The sequence below is a fragment of the Psammomys obesus genome, unplaced genomic scaffold, assembly GCF_907164565.1.
Source record: "Psammomys obesus unplaced genomic scaffold, mPsaObe1.curated_primary_1811, whole genome shotgun sequence".
NCBI classification, from domain to species: domain Eukaryota; kingdom Metazoa; phylum Chordata; class Mammalia; order Rodentia; family Muridae; genus Psammomys; species Psammomys obesus.
The window spans coordinates 8,134,813-8,157,637 of record NW_026596057.1 but is presented as its reverse complement, the minus strand read 5'-3'; the positions used below and the strand labels follow the sequence as shown (position 1 = coordinate 8,157,637).

The following is a 22,825-nucleotide window of genomic DNA, read 5'->3' as shown; positions in this document are numbered from 1 at the left end:
TGTGTGTGTGTGTGTGTGTGTGTGTGTGTGTGTGTGTGTGTGTGTGTAGGCCAGAGGTTGATGTTAGAGTCTTCCTCAATCATTCTTTACCTTATTTTAGAGACTAGGAACTCCTTGATTTAGCTAGACTGGCTGGACAGTAAGCCCCGGGGATCCTCCTGTCTCCTCTCTTCCAACACTGGAATTATGGGTAACCCCCCCACACACACACACCGTGCTTGGCTTTTTAAAAATGTGTGGGTGCTGGCTATCCAAAACAGGGTGTCATATGTGGGCTGGTAAGCATTTCACTCAGTGAGCCTTCTCCACAAGCCCCATCTCAACAACCTTCTAAACTTTCCATGGAGTAACAACCCAGCTTCCACTTTTTATTATAGAATTCCATAGCACTTGATGAGAGTAGTGTGACAATTTGGAGATCATGAACATGAGTGAATATATGTACCCCAATTCAACCCTTGAGAAAAATGGAAAGGCAGCTACAAGCTAGACCATCACTTACTTTTTTGGATATTTATTCTATAAGAGCAGTTGCAGGATGCAGTGTTTTAGATGTTGGCATCATATTTGTACTTTGTTCTTATTTTGGGAATTTTCAAAAGAAGTACTAAAAATTTAGATAGTGTTGGTTCAACTCAGAAAAATATTGTGATTCTCATGATTTTGTCCAAATGGAATATATTTCATAATTATATTATAAACAACGATAAGGGTTCTAGCTCTCTGGCATATTGTTTGCCTTTTGTGGCTTAAGGAATGTCATCAAGCTCATTGTTGTCCAATAATAGTTTGTAGTAGATGTATGGAAGTATATAAAACTTAGAGTCTATTTGAAGGGTCTAAAGATAGTATGACTCACTACATATAAGGAGTGATATATAGTTCCCCTGTAAGAATAAACCCTTTTTTTATTATATATCAACTAGGAAAATATGAATCAATTTGTGGGCCTTGAAATGAGAACATAAGGAGAAAATTGTCCACAATCTTTATTTGATGATTAAGTGTGTACTAACTTGGATAAATTCATTTCTCGAGTAGATAGAAATAAAGTGTATTTTGTAAAGTTTCTTTAGATTGTTCTAGATCTGATATAGGTTTCTCTCATAAGTATGGTGCCAATGTATTTACAGCAACACCTAAGACTACCCGTATTTTCAGTGATGATTCACTCACATTAACTTGGTTTCAGATGAAGATGTAGGAAAAGGATTTTACAACAGTGACTCAGATTTTTTCAGTAGACTGGGGGGAAGAAAAGCATATTCATATTGGTTTGTAAAACATACTGCTTGGAGGCCAGTCTCCAAAGTAAATTTTGATTAAGCATTGCAGGGCAATTCAGCTGGCATTTTTTGTTTGTTTGTTTGTTTCCCCATGCGTATACAAGATATGAAGTTAACAGAGATATGGAAATAAAGACTGTCACTTTCTGGAAGCTTTCTTGTTAGTACACAGACAGGTTAGCCATGACAACAGCAGGCAAGTGCTCAAATGGAGCTGTGCTATCTGAGTGGCAGGGACACTGGAGTCCTAGCCTAGAGAGAGAGAGAGAGAGAGAGAGAGAGAGAGAGAGACTGACTTTAGAGGGTAGAGGAAGTTGACGGCCTGGCATTCCAAGAACATAAATGCGCGTCTATAAAGAAAGCAAGCCAGGGTTAGTACTGATGTTTAGAAAATCAAGCATCACCCCCACTTTGTCATGAGTATCAAGTATCTTTGTTTTGTCCCATGTCCTGATAAAGTGATGAAACAACTTAGCTTAGAGAGTGTTCAGTTGTACAAAACCATGATGTTTACAACACCAACTGTGATAGTATTTTGTCTGTGTTGGCCTCTGTACTGTATCACTAACAGCTGGGAGGCTGAGGAGAGGAAGGGGCTAAAGAAGACTGAGAGAAGTAGACTTAAGAACAGAGTCTGAGAAAACAGGGGTAGGGCCTAGAAAGTAAGGAGGATTCCTTCTAGTGAATTCCTGCTTTCCCTTCTTCCTCTTTCTCCCTCTTCCTTAGAATCCTTCCCCTTCTCCCTTCCCTCCTCCTTTCTTTCCCCCTAGAATGAGGCTTCCCTGGGATTTTGTGCCATGGAACCCATTTCTAGTAATAGTAGAGGAACAAAAACCTTTCCTCTGATTTTCCTTCTCTTCCTTTTCTCTTCCTGGCTCTCACCTCCCTCCCACCTCAGGCTCCCAGAGAGAGAGGATCTGACTTTGCAGTCTGAAGGAAAGAAGTGAAGCTTTTGAGGAGGTGCCCAGACACAGCTATCTTAAGAGCAAGTTTCCAGTTCCAGGGTATGCAGTCCTTTGTCATTTGAAGTCAGGGGAAGGAAAAAGCAGGCACAGTGAGGACAAAGACATCAACCTTGTACCTCTGCGGAAACAGTAAAACTCCTTCCTGCTTTAGAAAAGATGAGAGAGACCCTGGGTAACTGGGAAGGTGATCAGGCCAATTCTTTTTGAAAAATTGCTTTACCGTTACAAAACAAACATGCCGAATCTGAAGATTTAGAAAAGATCAGGCTACAGCAACATTTTCCTGATGACACATGGCTGAGTCAAAAGGTCAGTACTTTTAAACGTACCAGTACTTTCCTTGCCCTTTAAGGGGAGGGGGGGGGGAATTGCCTTGTACTCATGGCTCGCTTAGCGGTAGTCTCAAAAACACTCCAGCAGGCGGAGCTCTAATATGCCTTAGAGCTCAAAGTTTAAAAACCAAAGGGGGGAAAAATTAAAGCTAACAGAAAAACAGAGAGGCATTGTGCCTTGTGAGCTGCTGTGTCAGTGCACAAATATGTGAGGAAGACCAATTAAATTCTCAGAGGCCGAGGGACCGCGTTCGGGGAGGGGGGCACGCGCAGGGTGTCCCACAGTCGCTCCTTTCCGTGAGCATGTTGTTGTGTGGGTAAGCAGGGCTGGTGCTCTCACAAAGGAGGGAGCAAAGGGGACTTCTGGGCAGGCCTAGAAGTTATTCTTTCCTCTGAAAGGATCTTATTGTTTCTAGAACAGCCTTGAACACTGGCTCAGAAACCACATTATAAAACAGAATTTTCATTGTTGCTTGAAGGAGCTACCGAAATGCCAAATGGTTAAATCCCTTACTCGGTGGCTTGTTGGGTGGTAGATTTTTTTTTCCCCCTCCTTCGAATCAGAAAAATGCTGTGTTTGTAAAAATTGGTGCTAAAATGGCAAAAAAAAAAAAAAAAAAAAAATCATAGGTCCTTTGGGCCACGTAAAGAAAGAACTAGAGCTTTCAGAAATACCAACACACACACACACACACACACCCCAATACACACACCAACGGCAGCACAAATAATTTGCTTGGAAAACAGTGAGGAGTTAGCAAAATAAGAAGTTGCCTCTGTTCTGCACGGTGTTAGGAAGGAGGTGGAATAGGGGGTGGATGTTCAACATGATCAAAACGATTTAACTCAAAGGAAAACGTCCAACTATTCCTTCTGTTCTCTTGTCTACTTGAAACCAAAGTTTTTGTTTTACGCCTTGATGGTGTGCCCACATCTAAAATTTTTATACAAGCTCGTGCAGAAACTTTTAACTAGACCAATTCAGACCAAGAGTCACTAAATAAAGCCAGTCTAGACAGAAAATGTATGGAAACCATATGTCCTTCAGGCGTCTGTCTTACAAAGACTGCCATCACCCTGGAGAAATCCTTCACAACAATATGCTCTTAGGAAAAGAGTGCTATAAGCCACAGGGAGAAGGGCTTAAGATGACGGCTGGACTTGGAGGAAACAGAGCCAAAATGTTTATAAATGTGAGGCTCTTGTTTCCATGCACATCTGTGTGTAAACAGTTTTGGAAGGATGGGCCAAGGTAGATATCATTTATATTTCCATTATTCTACAAGGATCAAAAAAAGTTTACGGTTTTGTTCTTCCAGGCTCCTACAGAATGTCAGACAGAGGGATCTCAAAGCTGCTCTGTTCTCACCCTCAGAGAGCTGTTTTGAGTAAAGCTGTACGTGGATGCGGCCAGAGAACCAGAACATTCTCTTCTGATTATTACCTCATCCCACGGGCCTGCCAAACACAGCGAGGAGGCAGGTGTCTGCCATAAGTAATGAGCAGAAGACTGTTCTATATAATGGTGTGCAGGGCTAGAGAGACAAAGGAAATCAGGGCAGGGGTAAACAGAGGAGGGAGCCTGCAAGGGGTCGGCAGTAAAGAGGGGTGGTCCAGAGCCTTGCTTTTCCAATTCAGCACTGCCCTCTGAACAACGGACCACAGCGCTGCCTTCCCTACTCTCAAGTGATTACCTTTCAAGATGCACATTAATTTAACCCAATGATATAGATTCTGCAGAGTAAAATATGCAAATTCCCGTGACAAATAAAACAGTTTTTCAGATGAAAACTGCAAACAGGCTATGGGACCATGAAGCACTTGTAAACTGCAAAGGTTCTTTGTGGCTCTCTAGACTATTTTACTGAAATCCCCTGCTCTGCAGGGGATGGGGATTTGCGAACAGCACAGTAGGGCTGGTAAATGGCGCTGGCATGGGCGCTCACCTGGAAGACTATGAATTAACAGTATGTGCCAAATAGGCTCACGGAGAAAAGCTCGAGCAAAAAATAGAACAAAAGCTGCAAGACCAAAATTAAAAAAAAAAAAAAAAATTAAGAAGCATCAATGTGCTTGTACATATTTGTGTTTTAAAAGCCAAGTACACTGGCTTTCAAGTATTAAATATTAAGATATTGACAGAGTCATTTAGAGTATTGGAAGTTTTAAGGCAACTTATTAATATCACAGTGCGGAACACTAGCCACTATACCTCCAGGGACAAACAGTTAGAGCAACATCTCATTACAGATCCCTGAACCCAACTGGAGAGCATTTCGCTATGTTAATCAAAGTCTCCTGGTGAGTTACAGGGATTTTCCTGAGCGCTATTATTTATTGGTAGTTCTAAGGTCTTAAGTTGGCTCTCAAGCCAATGGTTTGCAGAGCACAGATTTTATTTTGCTGTCAGTCCTAGATACGTGGAGGGAAATTTCTGCCATGGCTTGTCTAGTTAACGCAGACACTAATGTTTCCTTAATTTTCACCCCAAACGCCAATAATTAAGCTATTGTAGAACTTGTCTCACATGAAGGTTTATTATTTTAGTTATTAAAATGGTTTCCAACACTGTAGGGAGTGTTTTAAGAAACAGTGGATGTTTGGCTTAGTTTTTTTTTTACAGCTTTTCCTTGTGAATGCTATTGCAGTGGCAGAGAGTGGGCATGTCCTATGGTGTAGGCCATGGGACATGATACTTAAAGGAAGGTTTACTTGAAGGAAAAATTTCATTCAGTCTTAAAATTAGGTTTGAAATAAAATGAAAAATACACATGGTACAGAACGCGCCTTATATAAGTGTCCCTTGTCAAGCAAACAAGCCAAAGGATTACAAAATGCCTTAAATGTCTTTCTCCCTGGGGCAACATACTATACTATACGCCTATAATCTGAACACTTGGGAGGTGATGACAGGAAGATCGGCAAATTCAAGGCCGGAGGTGGCTATATAGTAAGTTCAGGAACAAAGTAGACTTTGCAGAACTTTGCCTCAAAAACTAAAAACAAAACCAAGTAGCCAAAAAAAAGGGGATTTCTCCCCTTTCTGTCAGAAGCGGTCTCACGCTTGATGAAATACACAACAAACAAGTACTTGCAAATGATCGCTATACTGAAGAATGCAGATGAAGGGCACATTAAATGCTGTTGCTTCACAACATCGAAAACCAAATGCCAATGGTTACATCGTAGAGGCAAAAGGGGTATTTAGTGGTAGAAAAAGACCACCTGAGGCCTAATCTTTGGATATGTTTGTGGTAGCTTGCCTACGATGATTTAGTCTTTATTTTCTTCTCTTAGTTCCTATATTAGCCTTGCCATCAAAGAAACAGGGAAAGGATGGCACTTCTTGGTGAATCTTATATTGCCCTGTACATTTATGGGGTTCTTATAAGAGCAGTGAGGTGAGGGGAGTAATTATACCTTGTCTCATTTTCTGGTGCTTAGACCATTCCCAGTGTGGGCAATTTCCTCTCTCTGAGTAGCTGAAATCAAGAGGCTCTGCACTGCTTCTGATGCTGCGACATGAGGAATTTGGCTAATTGCCACTTTGATTAAACCACTCCCCGCCCTGCCCCCCCCCCCCTCGGGGCCTGAGGATGGAATGAGTTCATGTGGTTCATGTGAACTGATTATGTTGACTGAAAAACAAGAATGGATATCTCTCAGTGCTTATGGGAATGGTTAAAAATAAGAAGTTGGAACATTCGGTATTTGTGGTTTTGCCTATCATGTGGCTCTAATGCCTGAGGAGCATCCAGATGCAAAGAATGAACCACGCCATGGCGAGGGTTCCCGAATACCTTGAGGCTTTCAACATTGCCCTGTGTTGGAGTTCTATTTTGGGCTAGAGTCGTCATGTGATCTAAACACGTAAATGCTCAAGTAATGTGGCATCTGTAAACATGCAGTGTCTCTCAGACCCAGCGCCTTCCTCTGGCACTGACAATGCTAGCCTGACTGAAAGTGTAAAATCCTTTTGGCAACAACGCTGGTGAGCCAGATGGAGTCCATTTGGCAACTAAAGGGTGTAAATATGTGTTTAGATTCAGAGGTTCCCCCAGACAATGCTTACAATATGTTGGCATGAGTAAGCTAAGGAATTTCAATGCTGGGCACTTTAAAATTCTATGTTTAAGCAGCAATAAAAGTATGAACAAGCAGGCAATGCCATCAAGCCCTGGGCTAACGGCTTCCTCCCTTCATACACTCCCTTCATACACTGCTGGAGTGAGGTGTTCCAGATACATTCACAGAGCAAGATGCTGCTCTTACTTTTTCATTTTCAGTTTCTTGTCTGGCTTGTAAAGTTTGTCTAAATCTCACTTTTAATCTCTCATAGTAGCTGATGAGTTGGAGGAAAGGAAAAAAGGCTCCGGCAGCCTATTCCTAGAGTCCGCTACTTAGATAAAAGTTCGACATGGAAAAGGTATGATTTGTACACTACGAGTCTCTGAAGCCTTTGAAAAATAGAGAATGTCTATTCTCTAAAAACTGAGAATGTCTGAATGTTGAAGGTTTCTTGAAAATTGTTCTTTTATAGTGAGGGGAATGAAAAGAGCTTGGCGATGAAACTCGAGTCCTAGCTAGCTTATGTACGTCCATAAGCCTGCACATCTCCTTACACTGAGTAATTTCCCTGTTCTCTGAGCTGACATCAACTTGTGTATAGGAACGTTAAGCAGACTCCAGCTGGTGACAGTTTGCTGCTGACTGGCCACAGGAAAAAAAGAATAATAGTCAACTGTGCATTTTCCCTGGCGGTGCCTCCTTTGCCAGACTCCTGTCTCGGCTGTCTTCCTCTATCAACCAGGTGAAACCCAGGACAAAACTGGCCACCCTGAATCGCAAAGAGACTTGTCCTGCAGGGACTGACTGAGCTTAGCAGCTTAGAGCTCCAAAGGGAACAGGGACAGAGCTATTTGTTATGTTATGTTATTTGTGTGCTTAACTGAATGCCTGTCACCACTGGGAGACTGACTGAGGCTTATGGGAGGATGAGCTGTCTCCTGTCCTGCATTTGTGTTATTTGTGTTTTGCATTAGCTAGGTCTTTTCTTAATCTCCCTTCTTGCTTTTTCTCTCCTGCAACATAGGCAATATGAGAAAGATAAAAGACACAATGAAAACAGAAAGGCAAACTGAAGTCTACTGAGACACTGCCACAAAGTTCACAAATTCCAACTTTTGGGACCCCTGGTAGGGTGTATGTGGGCCTCTGCTAAGCAGATTGGCAGTCGTCTGGACTGTGGTAGGATGGAAATGTCTGTATAAAATAGGCTCTACTTTGCTAGACTCAAGGAGGAAACCACCAAAATAATTTGACTTTCACTTAAACCATATTGAAAACAGGACCTGAAGACTGAAAACCTTTGACATTAACCATTGCTTCATTTCAGCAAAATAGCACGTTGTCATAAGAACTGAAACAGTACACTGGAATAAGAACCGTCATGCAAGGAGAATGAGCTTTTTGAGGTATATTTAATTGAGGGCCTTAAATTAAAGCGGACGTTTTCTTTAGTGAACAGTGGTTGAAATTTTAGTTTCATTAAAGTAGCATGAGTTCATCATGACAACTCATGTTGAATCTGCAGCAAATTATTAATTACATTTGGAGGTTTCAGTGCCAGTTTTGTTTTTTATAATATGTTTGCCTCATGAGATGCCTTGAATATAAGAATCTGTAAAAACAACTCAGAGTTGTTTTGCTCTTAGCAATTATAGTTTTAAATGGTAATGTGCTTTCTTTGCTTTTACTCTTAAATCTAGTTGCTAAAAATAAAAAACGGTTCCCTGAAAATTCAGAATATCTGATTATAATTTTTTTATTTTTCTTCAAGAAGGAAGGCTAGTGGGGAGAACAGAAAGCTCACAGCTGACATCACAGATCACAAGGTGATTTCATCCTTTGTGCAAATGACACTTGGCTGCTAAAAACATCGCAGCTTTGGAGGGCTGTCGAGGAGAGGGTAAGGCAGGACGTTTCCATGTGTGACCACCGGGGAAGGACACCCAGGCTAGTCACACGGGTTGCTTAATTTCCATGCACTCTGAGCCCCACGACTTCAAGGTTCGGCAGCTTCGTCCTTCACAGCACCAAACCTTGAGGTGAAGGACGCAAAGATAGAAGAATGATGGGTTTGTGGTTTATCATGACTTGAAACAGTCCTCTGTTAGCAGACTGGCTAACAGAGACAAAGACCCCAAATAAACCGAGGAGACTTTATACCCCAGTGAAAAGGATGCTGTGTTAACTGTAATTTATGACAAATAAAATGTATAAAAGAGTTGGGATTAAGGTTAGGCAATGCAGGCCATCGAGATCGGACATTTAAAACTAAATAACGATGAACACCAATTGGCCTTAACTTTTGTAATATGAGGGCATTCATCATTTTGGAAAGGGTTTACATATCTTCCCACATAGCTGGTTTGATCATCAGACTACTGAAATGTGGGCTTCCCTACGTGCCAAGTCAAGAAAACCATAGGAGACATCAGAAACTTTGGGCAAGTCTTGATGCTGCCATGGGCCTGCCCACACACTTTGGGAGTTTTGTCTTCCTTAAAGGGGCTCACAAGAACATCTCTCAAAGGACCATTCCTTGCTTTCCATTTTTCTAGGTGAGCTGAAGTAAAAAGTCCAAATGGAATGAGCCAGGGTTGACCATTTTTAAAAGAAATCACCCGAGGGAGTGAATAATGGTGGGTTAAAAAAGTTCTTCTCTAGCTCAACATTTTTAAAGTGGAAGATTGAATGATGAGGTAAATGAAGTCTGTCTTTCCTTGGCTAAAGACCCTTCCTCCCACCCTCATCCCTTTTGACCATTGCAAAACAGCTTTGTCCAAGGGAAGGGGAAGGGAGAAAACAAATAAGTAAAATAATGTCAGACTTGGCTAGTGCCAGGAAAAACACACGCTGATTCAGCTAATTTGTTCTGTTAATGTCAAAGGCTGCAATTTCCAATTATCTAATTTCAAGAAGTGGTAGCTGAAAATAGCTATGCTAACTCTGAAGTTGGTGTCTGATGAAGATTGGGATCTGCAATTAAGAGAACAAGCACTCCAAAGAGGTGGTGCTGTCTGCTTGAGGCCACCCTTCCAAATGAAGCCATGGCTGCTGTGGAGTTTTCAAACAGGGCTTGAATGGAGGTAGGAGACATGGGGCAGTCCAGATAGTCAAGCCATGGAAAAAGGGCCCAAAGATCACAGATTTTGTGTACACTTGGTTTACTAATGACAAAAGGATCCATGCTAGTGAGTCTCTCTGGATGCTCCCCAGTTTGGGTGGAATGAATTAACACAGGCATTTAGTTTGCAGTGTTTCCTGCTCTCGCACCAAAAAGCTCCAAACACAGAAACCAGAACAGCCCGAGTAGCTACTGGGCAAAGCTGAGCCAAAGATGACTCCACCACCTTGCCCGGCTTCTCCCTTTATATTTGAAGTGAAAAGAAACAGCAAAGATTCTGATTAGAAAGACAGAGCATTCAAGGTCCTTGTGTCATGCCAACGGCTTTGATGACCTTGGCATGGGGTGGAAATAAAAATGGAAGTCACTGGTTATGAAGTCACTCAAAATCTGTAGGCGTAGTGGTGCACGCCTTTAATCCCAGCACTTGGGAGGCAGAGACAGGCAGATCTCTGTGAGTTCGAGGCCAGCCTGCTCTACAAAGGGAGTCCAGCACAGTCAAGACTACACAGAGAAACCCTGTCTTGAAAAAAAGAAAAAATCAAGCAGCCCAGGCACACACTGGGATGGCTTTTACCACAACAAGTTCAGTTATCTCCTTTGTGTTATTAAAACCCAGCAGGGAATCAGAGGGCTACCTTCTGTGCTTGCCTGAGTTGTCCTGTGAGTTTCTGGTTTCAGGTTGAAAAGGGAGGAAGATCCCTTAACAAAGCAAAGAACGTGTGTGTGTGTGTGTGTGTGTGTGTGTGTGTGTGTGTGTGTTGGGGGCAGGGGAGTTAAGGAGAACAAATCACATTTTTTTCCTTGAAAAGCCAAACATTATTTTCCTGGAGATGATGTGTCAGGGATCTCGATTTTTTAGTTTTTAATAGAGAAAATGGAAGCAAATCACGGAAGGAAAAGAATATATAAACAAGTGGAACAAAAGTGTCAGTTCAGTAAGAGCTTTCTTCATTTTCTCTTTCCTTTTTCCGTTTTTTTCTTTCTTTTTTCTTTTCTTTCTTTCTTTTTTTTTTTTTTTTTTGAAATCTTAAACCTCATTTCTGGCTTGCATTTGGTAGGATTCCTGCTCTGGCTTTTATTAAAAACAGACGCTGTGTGTTCAGAATCTTCCATCTAAAGTGAGGCTTTAATAGGCGTCAGGGCCTCCAGTTCTGCTCAGGTGACTCCCTCCGCTGGGATTCCCTCCCAGCTTGCTTTGCTGGCCCTCGATCTTAAGGGCTCAGCACAAAACAACCAGCTTTCCCTCTTTCAATTCAAACTCTTTTGTTTCTGTTTTAAATTTGGGGTGGTACACAAAGCCAGATCGAGTTAAGTCTGGTTTTAACTCGAGAGCATTCTAGAAATTTTAAATAGCTCAACTGTTGTCCTACTTCCCCTGACTGGGTCTCCTCAAGCCTGGTGGCTCCCCCTCCTGCTTTGCAGTCCTCACCGCCGTGGCAATTCTGCACGCGTTACTTACTGACTCCCACCCTTCTGCCTGCGTGCAAGCTCAAAAATACCAAAGCTAACTCCACCCTGCTTAACAAATCGGTTTAGCATCCGAAAGCTGATTTTTCTGAAGAGCATTGGCAAGCTAGCTTATTGGAAACCAAGGAGAAAAGCAATGAAGCGAGCAGGCAAGACTTGCACACTCATTACGGAGCTTGGGACAGACACAGGTCCCTCAGGCTTCTTCTCAGAGCAAAACAGACAAAACAGCAGGAGTTCAAGGCTCCCTCAGGACTTTGCCTTCCCACTCTTGAGCCCCTCCCCCCCTTTTCCTCACAGCCTCCATACCATCCTGGCACAGCGGCAGACACTTTCCCAGTCAATTTGAGGTTTTCTAAAGCAATAAACTTGGTCTTGCCTGTAGCAACATTCAATGTCGAAATGTACGTTTTTGATGTGGAAAGGAAATTCTTGTGAAAACTGCCGAGCAGGGGTTGATGAGCAGAGTAGGGCTTCGCTTCCCTAAGGGACAGCTGCCATGTCTGTATTTTCAGTGGTCACAACTTGGGGGAGGATACAACTGACAGCTAGGGACTGGAGGCCAGGGCTGCCATTAATCCTCCAGTGTACAGGGGAGCCAGCCATGGCAGAAACATCAGGCTCTGAGGCTCCCTACTGCCAGCCCCTATTGGGGTGGCTGGCCCTGGGCTCTGGAGTCAGGCTGTTACAGATTAGAGCCTGGTGGGCTGGTGTTGGGCAAGCTGTTTATCTTATTGTCTATCTGTGAAATGTAAATAGTAGCCTATTCTGTTGGCTTCATGAACCTTAAATAAAGGTGGAAGTTCGAAGCCTGAGGGACAACATTTAACTTATTTTGAGAGCAAAATAAACATTACTATTAGAAATTTGGCTCCGTTTCGGGTAAGTCAGAAGTCTACTGAATTTAGAAAGATAAAGAAACTGGACTGAGTATTTACCTGATCTTTGAGTAGGACTAAAAAGATCCGGGTGACAGTACCTACCATTGATTTCTTTTGTTTTCTAGATGAGGAAACTTATTACATCTTATAGGTGAATGAGTCACCCGGGGCTTATGACTTCGAAGCCAAGTTTTTCTTGCATACCCTTTGTCTTCCAGTGTGTGTGTGTGTGTGTGTGTGGGGGGGGGGGGGTTCTCCTGTCTCTGTCCATTGTCCTTTACACGTTGAGGATCGAAATATAAGCTCCACGTGCATTGTGGGAGGGTGGACAGCACGGAGTCAGGTTTTCCTTAATGGGGCATGCGAATGTTCTAATTCTCCACATTAAAAAGTTTAGCTTTATGCATGGGATAATTTTCCTTGTCTTCAAATTTTCTGATTCTGTGGGTTAAAACTGCACAATACCTTATGTCCTTTAAAAACTTCAAAAATGACTGAATATGGACTACCTGGAGCAAGGTAAGAATACATCTTTACCTCAGTGTGTTTCACGTTCCATTACTGATTAGTTTATATTGTTGACAATTAGACCAGAAAAATCTGCTTCTGTGTGATATACAGTCCTCACGGCTACATTATAATCTGTAGATTTGAAAATAACTGCAGATTAGCTTGCTGGAGGGTACTTAGTTTACATTAAAGTTAGTAATATTGGGTTGGTAGGACGGATAAAGTTCCTTGAGCCAATGGTTTTCTAGATTCTTTGGGTAACGGAGAAGGCAAGACTTCATTTAGCTCATGCGCCTCTCATGACCTACACCCAGCTTGCCAACACGCAGCCGCAGCTCTTCACTTGCAAAGCCCTGGGTCTGACTCTACCCCCAGGATGGTAAGATGCCATTCACTGGATCCTATTTGTTTCAATTTCACGAGGGAGACGTGAGAATCTGTGCCAGCTGGTAAACGAGAGGGTTCAATGATCACACGAGATGTGTTAATGGACTTAAGGACCACGAGTGGTCTTGTGCTTACTGCCCCCAGTGCCAGCAGGAAAGCTGCGAGCATGTGTAGGAAGATGTTCGCAAAATTGCTTTTCGTTCTTTTTTTGTTTTTCCAAATAAATGTTGTCTCTTACACTCTGAGAAGAGAACCGAGGAGCTTGGGAAACTCTTGCAGCGCCGCTTGCTTACCTTGGAACACTGGGGGGCGCCCTCGTGGGCCTGGATGGAACTTGTGGAGGGGTGCCAAAGGAGTCACTGCTGTTGGGAAAAGGAGGTAACGGGCCAGGGCGGAAGGGGACTGGGGGAGCCCCGGAGTGGGGTCCTGGAGAGGGAATGGCAGGCGCTGGTCCACGGCCAGACGTGGGCCTTGTAAGGGACGTACTCAAGGTCGGCCTTCTTTGGGTGGTGGGGCTTGAAGGAGGCGACCTGAGAAAAAAGACAAAGTTTTAACTTGTTCACGCTTCCTTCTCGCTTAAATTAATCTTTTCCCGCTTTTTAAAATTTATTTTTGGCTACATAACTTAGATTCGTGTTATAAGATGCCCACGGGCATAAAAGGTGCTAAATGCTGAGACTTCAGTTTCCTTCCCACATTCTAGTTTCTGGAGACAATAGCAAACAATTGCTGGTGTTTCTATAACACAGAAGCATGTGACTATTTTCTCATGTATGAATGCATGAATGTGTGTATGTGTCATAGCCTACCCTCTCCTTTCTTTTATCTTTCCATTTGGGGACTCTCAGCACTATTTTATTCTTTGATACTCTCAAGTTTCATTCTAAGGAAGCATTTGACTCCTCCTGAACTTTTCTCCTCTTTCTCTCTGGGTCTACACTGGCTTCTTTAGAACCCGAGGGTAGACTAGCGCAGAAGAGCTCAGTGCTGCAGGACTTCGTCCCTAACCTGCGGGAATGCTGGAGCCAGGAGTCATCTACTGGAGGTGGGGCTGGGGTGGACACAGTGGCTGTGTTGATGTCACCAATGATCACAAGGGCTTCTTTCAGGGCTTGGTACATTCGGAGCACCTCATCCCGGCGCTGAGCCTGCTCGGCAGACTCTTCCATCAGAGTGTTTTGGTCCTCAGAAGAATAAAGTTGTGCTAGGAGCTCAGAGTTGATGAAGTCTTTAACCTGTGAGAAAAAATAAAATGGAAAGGAATAAACACAGACTTCGTGGACACAGCTCACAAATGTCCTCCCCGAGAAAAGGGAAACGCCATACGACTCTTCGGTTTGCCCCTGTTGTGGTGCAGAGAAGAGCTTCCTCTGTTTTCTGGCTTTCGGAAGAACAGTGGTAAAGACAACTGAAGGAAGGTCAAACCTTGCTACTGCTAGAACAGGGCTCACCAGCTCTGGGAATGCCTCATGAAGTTGTTAGAATATACTTGGCTTATACAACAGGAAGTTCCCACAAGGTAAATTGTAGTCCAACAAGTTTTCTATTCCTTGGCATTCCTAACCCTTTAGCTAGATTTTTTTTTTTTTTTTTACCAAAATAATCAAACATTATTGAGTCAAAGTTTTTTGTTTGTTTTTGGCTTGCTGTTTGTTTGTTTGAGACAGGGTTTCTCTGTGTAACCTTGGCTGTCCTGGACTCCTGCTGTAGACTAGGCTTGGCCTCAAACTCATAGCAATCTGCCTGCCTCTGCCTCCTGAGCAATGGTATTAAAGGCATGCACCACCATGCCTGGCTTGATTCAGAGTTTTCAAGGAATGGTAAAGGCAGAATTAGTAAGTATAAGCAGAGATTAGATATTGATTACAACTATATATGTTAAAAAAAAAAACTGTGGAAGTTGATTTCAAGCAAAGTAAAAGAGATTGAGTCAGAGTTGAACAGTATTTTGTAGCAGGATGAGAATAGAAGTGGCATGACACAGAATGAAAGTCCCCATGCTTCAGCAGATCTAAACATCAGCCAGCCACTTTATATGACACTAAGGAAAAAAATAAGTTATTCAATGATAACATATCCAGATATCATTGAATATTATTAATATATGTTCAAATTAAATGTGAGAAAATGAATCAATGAAATATATATGCCACGCTCCTTTAAAAGTTATATGATTTAATTCAACTCATAGTGATGAAATAAAATTAAAACAAATTTAGGGAGTTTCAGCGGCTTTTTCAAGGTCATACAGCTATAAATTCAACCTAAGGTCTTCTAATCAATGCTAATTAAATGTCCTGAAAACAGATCATGACATTTAAATGCTTAGAAAAGACAATTTACACTTCTTCATCTTTCTTTTTGTCCTCTTATCATCATGCTGGTAATCAGGGCCTTTTGCAGAAGTATACACTCTACCAGTGAGCAATACCACCAGTTTAACTTTGATAGTTTCGAACAGCTAGCAAGTATGGTAATTAATTTAAAGCAAGAAAAATAAACCAATTTGAAGTTTTCAGTCCCTCTGTTATTTGAGAAAGCTTATCTGGATTAGTTAGATCTAGATAAAATGCCAAAGCAAGAATATTTGTTTAAAATTCAGAATGATGACAGGTGCTCAGCTAGGATTCCTGGATTGGATTGGAGTTAAGACTGCTACTCGAATGAGAAGCTTCTAGAACACAGCTTCGTTTTTTAATGGAGTTTTTAAAATTGAGAACACCGGAGGTGAGCAAAAGGGCAGGGCTGCATGCAGGTTAGCATCTGTAGGTGGAGCCAATGGGTCCCATGGGCCAACGGGATGGGATGCCTTCCTATGGTCTTTTTGTTTAGTCTTGAGTATGTAGTTCACGTCACGGGAAGGAAGGCATCCAGTTTAGCTGGTGTACGATCCCCAGATGTTAGCATGAGCCACTGTGAATATAACTTCCAGTCCTGGTCCAAGACTACGGTCATAGTGGGCCAGGTTGCATGCAGCTCTGTGGTGCCATTCCAGCCTGACCTCCATAATTTCTACGGAAGTCTGGGCATTTGCAGAGACAGACCAACCAAGAGTATGTATTGGTAAGCCTTCAAGATGGGAGATAAAGACAGTTGCTGCCAAGTCTCAGATAGTGAGTTTGACCCCCCGGGTTCCACATAGTGGATAGAGGGCAAGGACTCAGGCTCTTTTCAAGTTGTCTTCTGGCAAGAGGTCTGTAGCACTGTGGGTGAACACGTACAAACCGCAGCCCAAACTGGGAAGACAGATAACTAGCCGACTGCACTACTTGCCCAGAGTGAACAAAGACTAAAGTCCAGCCTGGGGAACTGGTGGATCTTATTTCTTGAGAGGAGACAGGAGAGGGGACCCGTTTCATTTTTGTTATAAAGGCTTCAAGTATGTAAATAATTTCACTGGTAAGAACATCAGCTAAATCAGTCTTGTTATGGTAAAATCAACAGCGTTCCCTGCATACATTTTGTAAACCAAGAGTGATTCAAACACGGGAGAGATGTATTACAAGCTGTATTCAGGGGACTGTCTGGTGGATAGGGAAAGTAAATTAGGTTAGTAAGTCTAGGGCAAAATATGAGATCTCTGGTACGAATGAAATGTGTTTTAAACTTCATCCATTTGGCAGTATGACACCATGAAAGACTTTTAACAAATAAGTGAAACCGGTCATTAGGAAAATTAATCTGGTTTTAATTGGCAGAAAACTATAAGCTTAGTAGTAGACAGAGACCCAACAGGAGGTTGTTTACTATTTTTCATGGAATGATGGGAGTTTGTCTATGCCACAGTAGAATGGAAAAGATGGGTACACGTGAATAATATTACAAAGGAAAAATCATCTTGTGATGGCATGAGAGGGGCAAGAAAGAAAAGATCACTTAAAGGTGTCTCTGGTATTGATATTTGGAGAACTGAAAATCAGACGGAAAAAAAGAAAAGTCAGATTTTTCAGGAAAGGTAGAAAATTTGGCCTTAGAAATATTTCACGGTCTTTGAAGATTTATTCACTTCTAAAACACACATGCAGGTACCCATGGGGACAGAGACATTTGCACAGACCTTCCATTGTTGGGTGTGTGTGTTTATGTGTGTGTACACTTGGATACGAGGTGTAACTTAAAACTCAAAACCAGACAGTTTCTCTGGCATCAATCATCAGTTGGGTTGAGCTCTTTTGAAGCTTTACATCTTGCTGGAGTATCACTTAGGAGCTATTAAATACAATTTTAAAAGAAGATCCAAGAATGGTTCTAAAGTGGATCTGATTTAAAGCAACAGCTCAACTACAGCATAAAATAAGGAGCCCTGATAGTACCGTGAACTCACCTGCTTTCTGTTTTGCCTTCACTTGGCAAAGTTCTGAAAGAATATAAGGGTTGATAGAAGAAGGAAAGACATGTTGTTTTTGCTGTATGTGGACTAAATTGGCATTAGGTAGGCAGAGGCAGGGAACTACAGAGAGCTGGTGCAATAGTGTAGCTGTCAAGATACATGCTTAAAGACCCAGCATGGGTTAACATTGTAATTTGGATATAAGGAAAAGTTTAGGCTGTCTTCTGGCTACACTTTCAATGCTACAATTGGAGTTTGAAACAACCCCAGTTGTTAGAGGTGGGGACATTTTGTGGGGGGGAGTTTCCATATACTTCAGGGCTTTCTGAGCCATTTGTGTGTCAGCGACACAAATACTTAAATCAAGGATTCTGCAACACACGCATGCCCCAGTGGATCTCTCTTAGGTGACCACGACAGACCAATTATACTTGGACGGGAGATTTGAAGCAATATTTATGCTTTTAATTATAACACCTTATAACCTATACATCTTTGTGTGGCTCACAAAATTTCTCACACACAAAATCCCATTCCAGCTCAAACTCTGCAGGCTAAATAAACAGGCAATTACCACACCATGTCCCACTGCTCAGTGTAAAGGAATGTGAGGTCATTAAAAACGTTCCACATGTTTTCCGCCTCCTAACTTTTAACCCTTCCCTAGTCTCCTGGAGGATGTTTGGCTCTTAAACCTTCTTTGTTATGACTGAGCCATTTTAACACCTTCACCAAGAGACAGTTTGGTTGCCTGGGAGACTGTTTCCCTGAAATCTCTGTCTCTGTGTGAAACAGGGTGATGCGGCTCGTTTGTGTGTATAACATTTTCCCTAAATAATTTCATTTTGTTCTTCTGGGGGTGTCCTAGTCAGGTCATCGTCCTCCCATCTTTTTTTCTTGCCCAGTGGATTTAGTTTTGTCATTTCCCTTTTTCAAAACATAACCTCCATGGACTCAAAATGCTGAACAAAGGAGGTAAAAAAAAATACACATCCTGTAGCATCCAAAGTCCAGTGATGGGCACAATATAAGAGAGAGTGGGAGTGTTCCTTTGTTGGGGGTGAAGATGAGGAAGCACGCTGTGAATTTTTTGAGGGGCCGGAGGCTGTTTGGCTAGTACAAATGGATCACAGTTTAAATGCTAGAATAATGGTCTGGCAATAAAGACATATTTTTCACTAAACATTGAGAAGAAAACTACTCCATCTTCTTTAAGGTTGCAGGATGTTTTGAAACTATGACCCATGCTACCAGTTTTCCACCAAAGAGCAGATGACCAGGAGGGTCACTGTGGAGCCGGCAACACCATTCCAAGTGTGGAGTGCCTCCGGGTTTATGTCTTCAGTGCTGATTTTTTTTTTTTTAATAAGAATTTATAAGAACTTTTACATTTCATCTTGCATTCTGTGAGTTTGTTTGAATGTGAGACACGGTGTTTTAAGGTTGAAGACATTGAGATACTGTTTCATGTTCAAAGGAATGCTAAGTAAATCTTTGAGTCATATGAACTCTCTGGGGAGATAACCCTGCGGCTATCCTGGGTGGGAGAAGCCCTGTGGGTCACAAGGGCTGACTGAAGAGTTTTTCTCACTCCCAACCCCATGTGTTATCTGCTGCTGAGTTCAAGATAGTATCGTACTGAGAATATGACCCTTGGTACAGTTTTGACTCTGACACCCCCACTTTTGCAATCTTGGGCAAATGACAAAACTTTTGGTGCAAACAGAAAAACTATCCACCACACACGCTTTAGAATAAAGTCGGATTCCTTCATTCTGTGATGGAGTACTCCTGGTGGGCTATGAACTGTGGGGGTGACACCATTGTCACAGGCTTGCCATTGGGTTGTTATGTGTGCTAGTCTTAGAGTCCCACACACAACTTTGCTGCTCAAATTTTAACTTATGGCCGGCTGTCATGAATTCGCTGTGCCTTTGTGCTGCCGTTACCTGCTATGTTTAAGTGACGAGACAGCTGCTGTGTTTCAATAGACAAAGGCTTACAGTATGTCTGAGGCCAGGCATTTATTGCCTGGCTTTAAACTTCTTAAACAATTCCATATGGAGAGCTGAGTGGCAGAACACTTAATGTAAACTTTCAAAGGAAACTGCCCACTGAATCTCAAACTTTATGAAAAGCTGGCTGAAACATACTCCTTTTTCAGGAGGCTGGATAACCATTCCCACTTCAAGGGTGAAAGGCCATGGACCAGGAAGACAGAGAACCCATCTTCAGCATTTATTCATTCTGATGGAAAACCAGTTTACAGAATAGGTGGAATTCAAACTACTTTTGCTAGTTGTGATTCTATTACTAGTTCTCTATTTTTATCAATTCAAGTTGAATTAATACAAAGAACCCCAGCTTCTTTGTATGGTATGGGGCCATTGATTTATTAGGTCTGTTTCTTTGTGTTTAACAGGATACATGTGGGATGAACAGAAAGGCTCGGGCATTGAAATTCCATGAGAATGTGAGTACATTGTTTAAAAATGATTTCCTTCTCTATTTGAAAAAAAAATATAGATATGAAGTGTTTTCATATGTAGGTAAATGAGGCAAAATAATAATATTCAAGAAAAGTCATCATTGCAGGTATCTGAAACTCATTTCTGAGAGATGAAAAAGTTACATTTCTAGCAAAGACCGTCATCGCTTCATGAGAATGCTGCACGGCCTGATGGTTGGCTCTCTCCACACCCCTCTTAGTCTCTGCTGCAATGTCTGACCTTGGAGATCAGTTCTTAATTGCAGTCTCCTTTCCCATGACTCTTGTGTGAGGTCTCTCTCAAGATAACTGGCAGAGCTTTTCCTCCAAGAATAATAATCTATAGGTGGGCATTTCATGAAAGCAAGTAAATTCAGCAGTGAGAAGTTAGAGAAATTACAATTATGTGTGTGTATGTCTGTTTTCATTTAATTTTTGAGGTGAAAGTAGAATAGATTTGCAGTAGGATTTTTTTTTCTTCCTTTTAACTAATTTGTGTCAAGCTACTTTTCAGAGCCACAGACAGGAAGTCTGATTTCCTGTGCTGATGATTTAATATAAGGCAGAGCAAAGCGGAGTTTGAACCGAAGGCAGGACTAATGACTCTCGGTAAAACAGTGGAAAGATAAATGATCCCTAATCAGGAGAATGTTTAAATAAGCAAGTGCCTGATAAACCACAGCAAAACAACCTGAATTCATTTACACAAAGCTAAGAGAGTAATTTTCAAGACACACAGATGATTTGCTCGGCACTTTAGATTTCTCTAAATGGCTGGCAGCCACATCTGTCACATTGTGTCTGACAATTCCATGAGGACCTTTCATGTTCCCGCTGAAGTTCCAGAAATGACCAGCTTCAGCTCAGAGGGGCTAAAGTCCTGACTTCAGGTCAGATAGCTGACCACTGACCAACCACGGTGATATTTGTAGTTTCTACTTTTCCAGTTCATTGCTTACCTGCTGCGTGGACTTCAAAGCCTCATGTTTATCTTACTTGGATACACAGACATAGTCAAATATATGTTTGTTCACATGAGTGCTCAGGGCTTCTTAAAATAAAGGCATATATAACTGCAGAGGATATAGACAAGCAGATTGTCATGGAGAACTTTAGAAATAAATCTTGAAACACAGAATGACTAATAGTCCTTAAATGGCCAACCATATTAATTACTTACATTTGTCACAGTGCCTTGGCACACCCTATTCTTCTGGGACAAATCCTTAAGTCAGGTCTACTTACTGCTGCGAGTGGTTTGCATACAGAAGACCCAAACTCACTGCAGCCAAGTGGTCACATTAGATCAAAAGCTCAAGAGCCAGGTGCAGCGGCCAGCTTTCTCCTGAATTCTAGTTTAGGACTCTTTTACAGTTTTACAGTCTGATTTTTGACTTCTCACAATCCATGTTTATAACATATTTAAAACAAAAGATGTCCCTGGGGGAAATATGTATAATGTATACATATATATATATGTATATGTATATATATGTATATATGTATAGATATGTATATGTATATATATGTATATATATATATGTGCTTAGTTTCCATTTATCGAGATTCATAAGAGCCAGTTTCTCTAATAACTGCTTCTGTCATTTGTACTTAGAAAAAAAATTCAAATTGCATAGGTTGAATAAGAATATGTCCAGCCTGCTACCAACCAAAGAAGGAAAGATCCAAACAAAACAAAACAAAAACACGAATGGCTACAGTAGCAGGGTTCTGAAAAATTGGTGGTTATAGCATCCCTCCTTTAAGAAGCCAAGCGGAGATGGGCACAGTGGCTCACCCCTGGAATCCCAGCCCTTGGGAGGTTAAGTCAGGAAGGGTACCTTGAGTTCCAGATAAGCCTGAGCTATAGAGCAAAACCCTGTCTCAGAAAACCCCCCAAAAAACAATATGACTGACTTCAGTGTCAGGGAATAAGCCAAGAATTCCTTTCCTAGGTGAAAATAGCATTCCATAGTTTATAGATGATGAAAGGATTGTATTGACATATGCTGTGTAGAAAAAACATTATCCTTTGCCCTTGGTCTCAAGGTCTAGGAATATAGGCATCTGATCTCATTGTTAACGTTGCAAGTCCATGAATATGGTATTCTTTTCTCCCTTCTAGAAGAGAGCCAATTAGAAGCAACTTGATGCTGTAGCTGGAGAAAATTGGTCAACCCCTTATAAAGGCAGAGCTAGCCACCTAAGCACTAAGTGCTTCAGTTATTCAGAAGACATCACAGAGACACTCAAGGTGCTCAATTTCCAGACGTGGAAGGGTTAGAGGTTAAGAGGAGAGAGTCTATAATCACTTACATTATTGATCATAAGGTGCATTATTGTTTTTGGAATCAGGTCCCGGATGCATTTGTTGATTATCGACATGTAGGAATCTACCAGGTTGCGTATGGTCTCCACTTGCCTCTCCAGCTGTGGGTCCATGGAAAAGTTTTCTGCTTGGCCATTCTCATCATTTTCAGCCTGACAGAAAGGACACAACACGCAGATTATTTCATGTTCCCTCAGAATGAAAACGCCAGACATCAGATGATTGGTTTCCGCTCAGAACCCTGTCAGACCCTTGCACATGTTATTTGACTTGAAGCAAACACTCTGATTCTGAATGAACATCAAGACGAGTAACCAAATAAACAGTGCACCCAACCGCGTACCTCCAGAGAACGACCTAATCGTAAGCCATTTGTAAGCTGGCCAGAGGCCCAAGTCCAAAGAGATGGTGCAGATGTGAGCCTCTCTCTGGGAGGAGTCTCTAGGGATCCTATAGATTACAATAACCTTGACGTAGCTCTGCTGGGGCTGCTTGGGATCGGATCAGCCCAGACTTGGAATTCAGCCCCCCTAGGACTGGCCAGGAGTCCAAATTCAAGATCTGGAAGATACTTCATCCTTTCACGAACTTGCTGGAACGTGTTGTGTAAATTCATGCTTTCTGTCACCACTGTTAAGCACTGGCTCCATTGTGGGAA

General features: G+C 42.0%; 1 protein-coding gene across 5 annotated transcripts in view; it reads right to left on the bottom strand.

Moving 5' to 3' along the window:
* Window positions 1-22,825, bottom strand: part of Dnm3 (dynamin 3) — a 477,548-nt gene that overhangs the window by 14,015 nt on the left and 440,708 nt on the right. For 3 of the 5 annotated variants that reach the window (XM_055624408.1, XM_055624405.1, XM_055624406.1), the window contains 3 exons: window positions 22,155-22,319; window positions 14,029-14,255; window positions 13,314-13,550 (listed from right to left, as the gene is read on the bottom strand). In XM_055624408.1, the coding sequence (XP_055480383.1) occupies window positions 13,314-13,550; window positions 14,029-14,255; window positions 22,155-22,319 (629 nt within the window). Of the gene's footprint in view, window positions 1-8,382; window positions 8,685-13,313; window positions 13,551-14,028; window positions 14,256-22,154; window positions 22,320-22,825 lie in introns of those variants that run through there. The other 2 variants (XM_055624407.1, XM_055624409.1) reach the window with 1 other exon arrangement.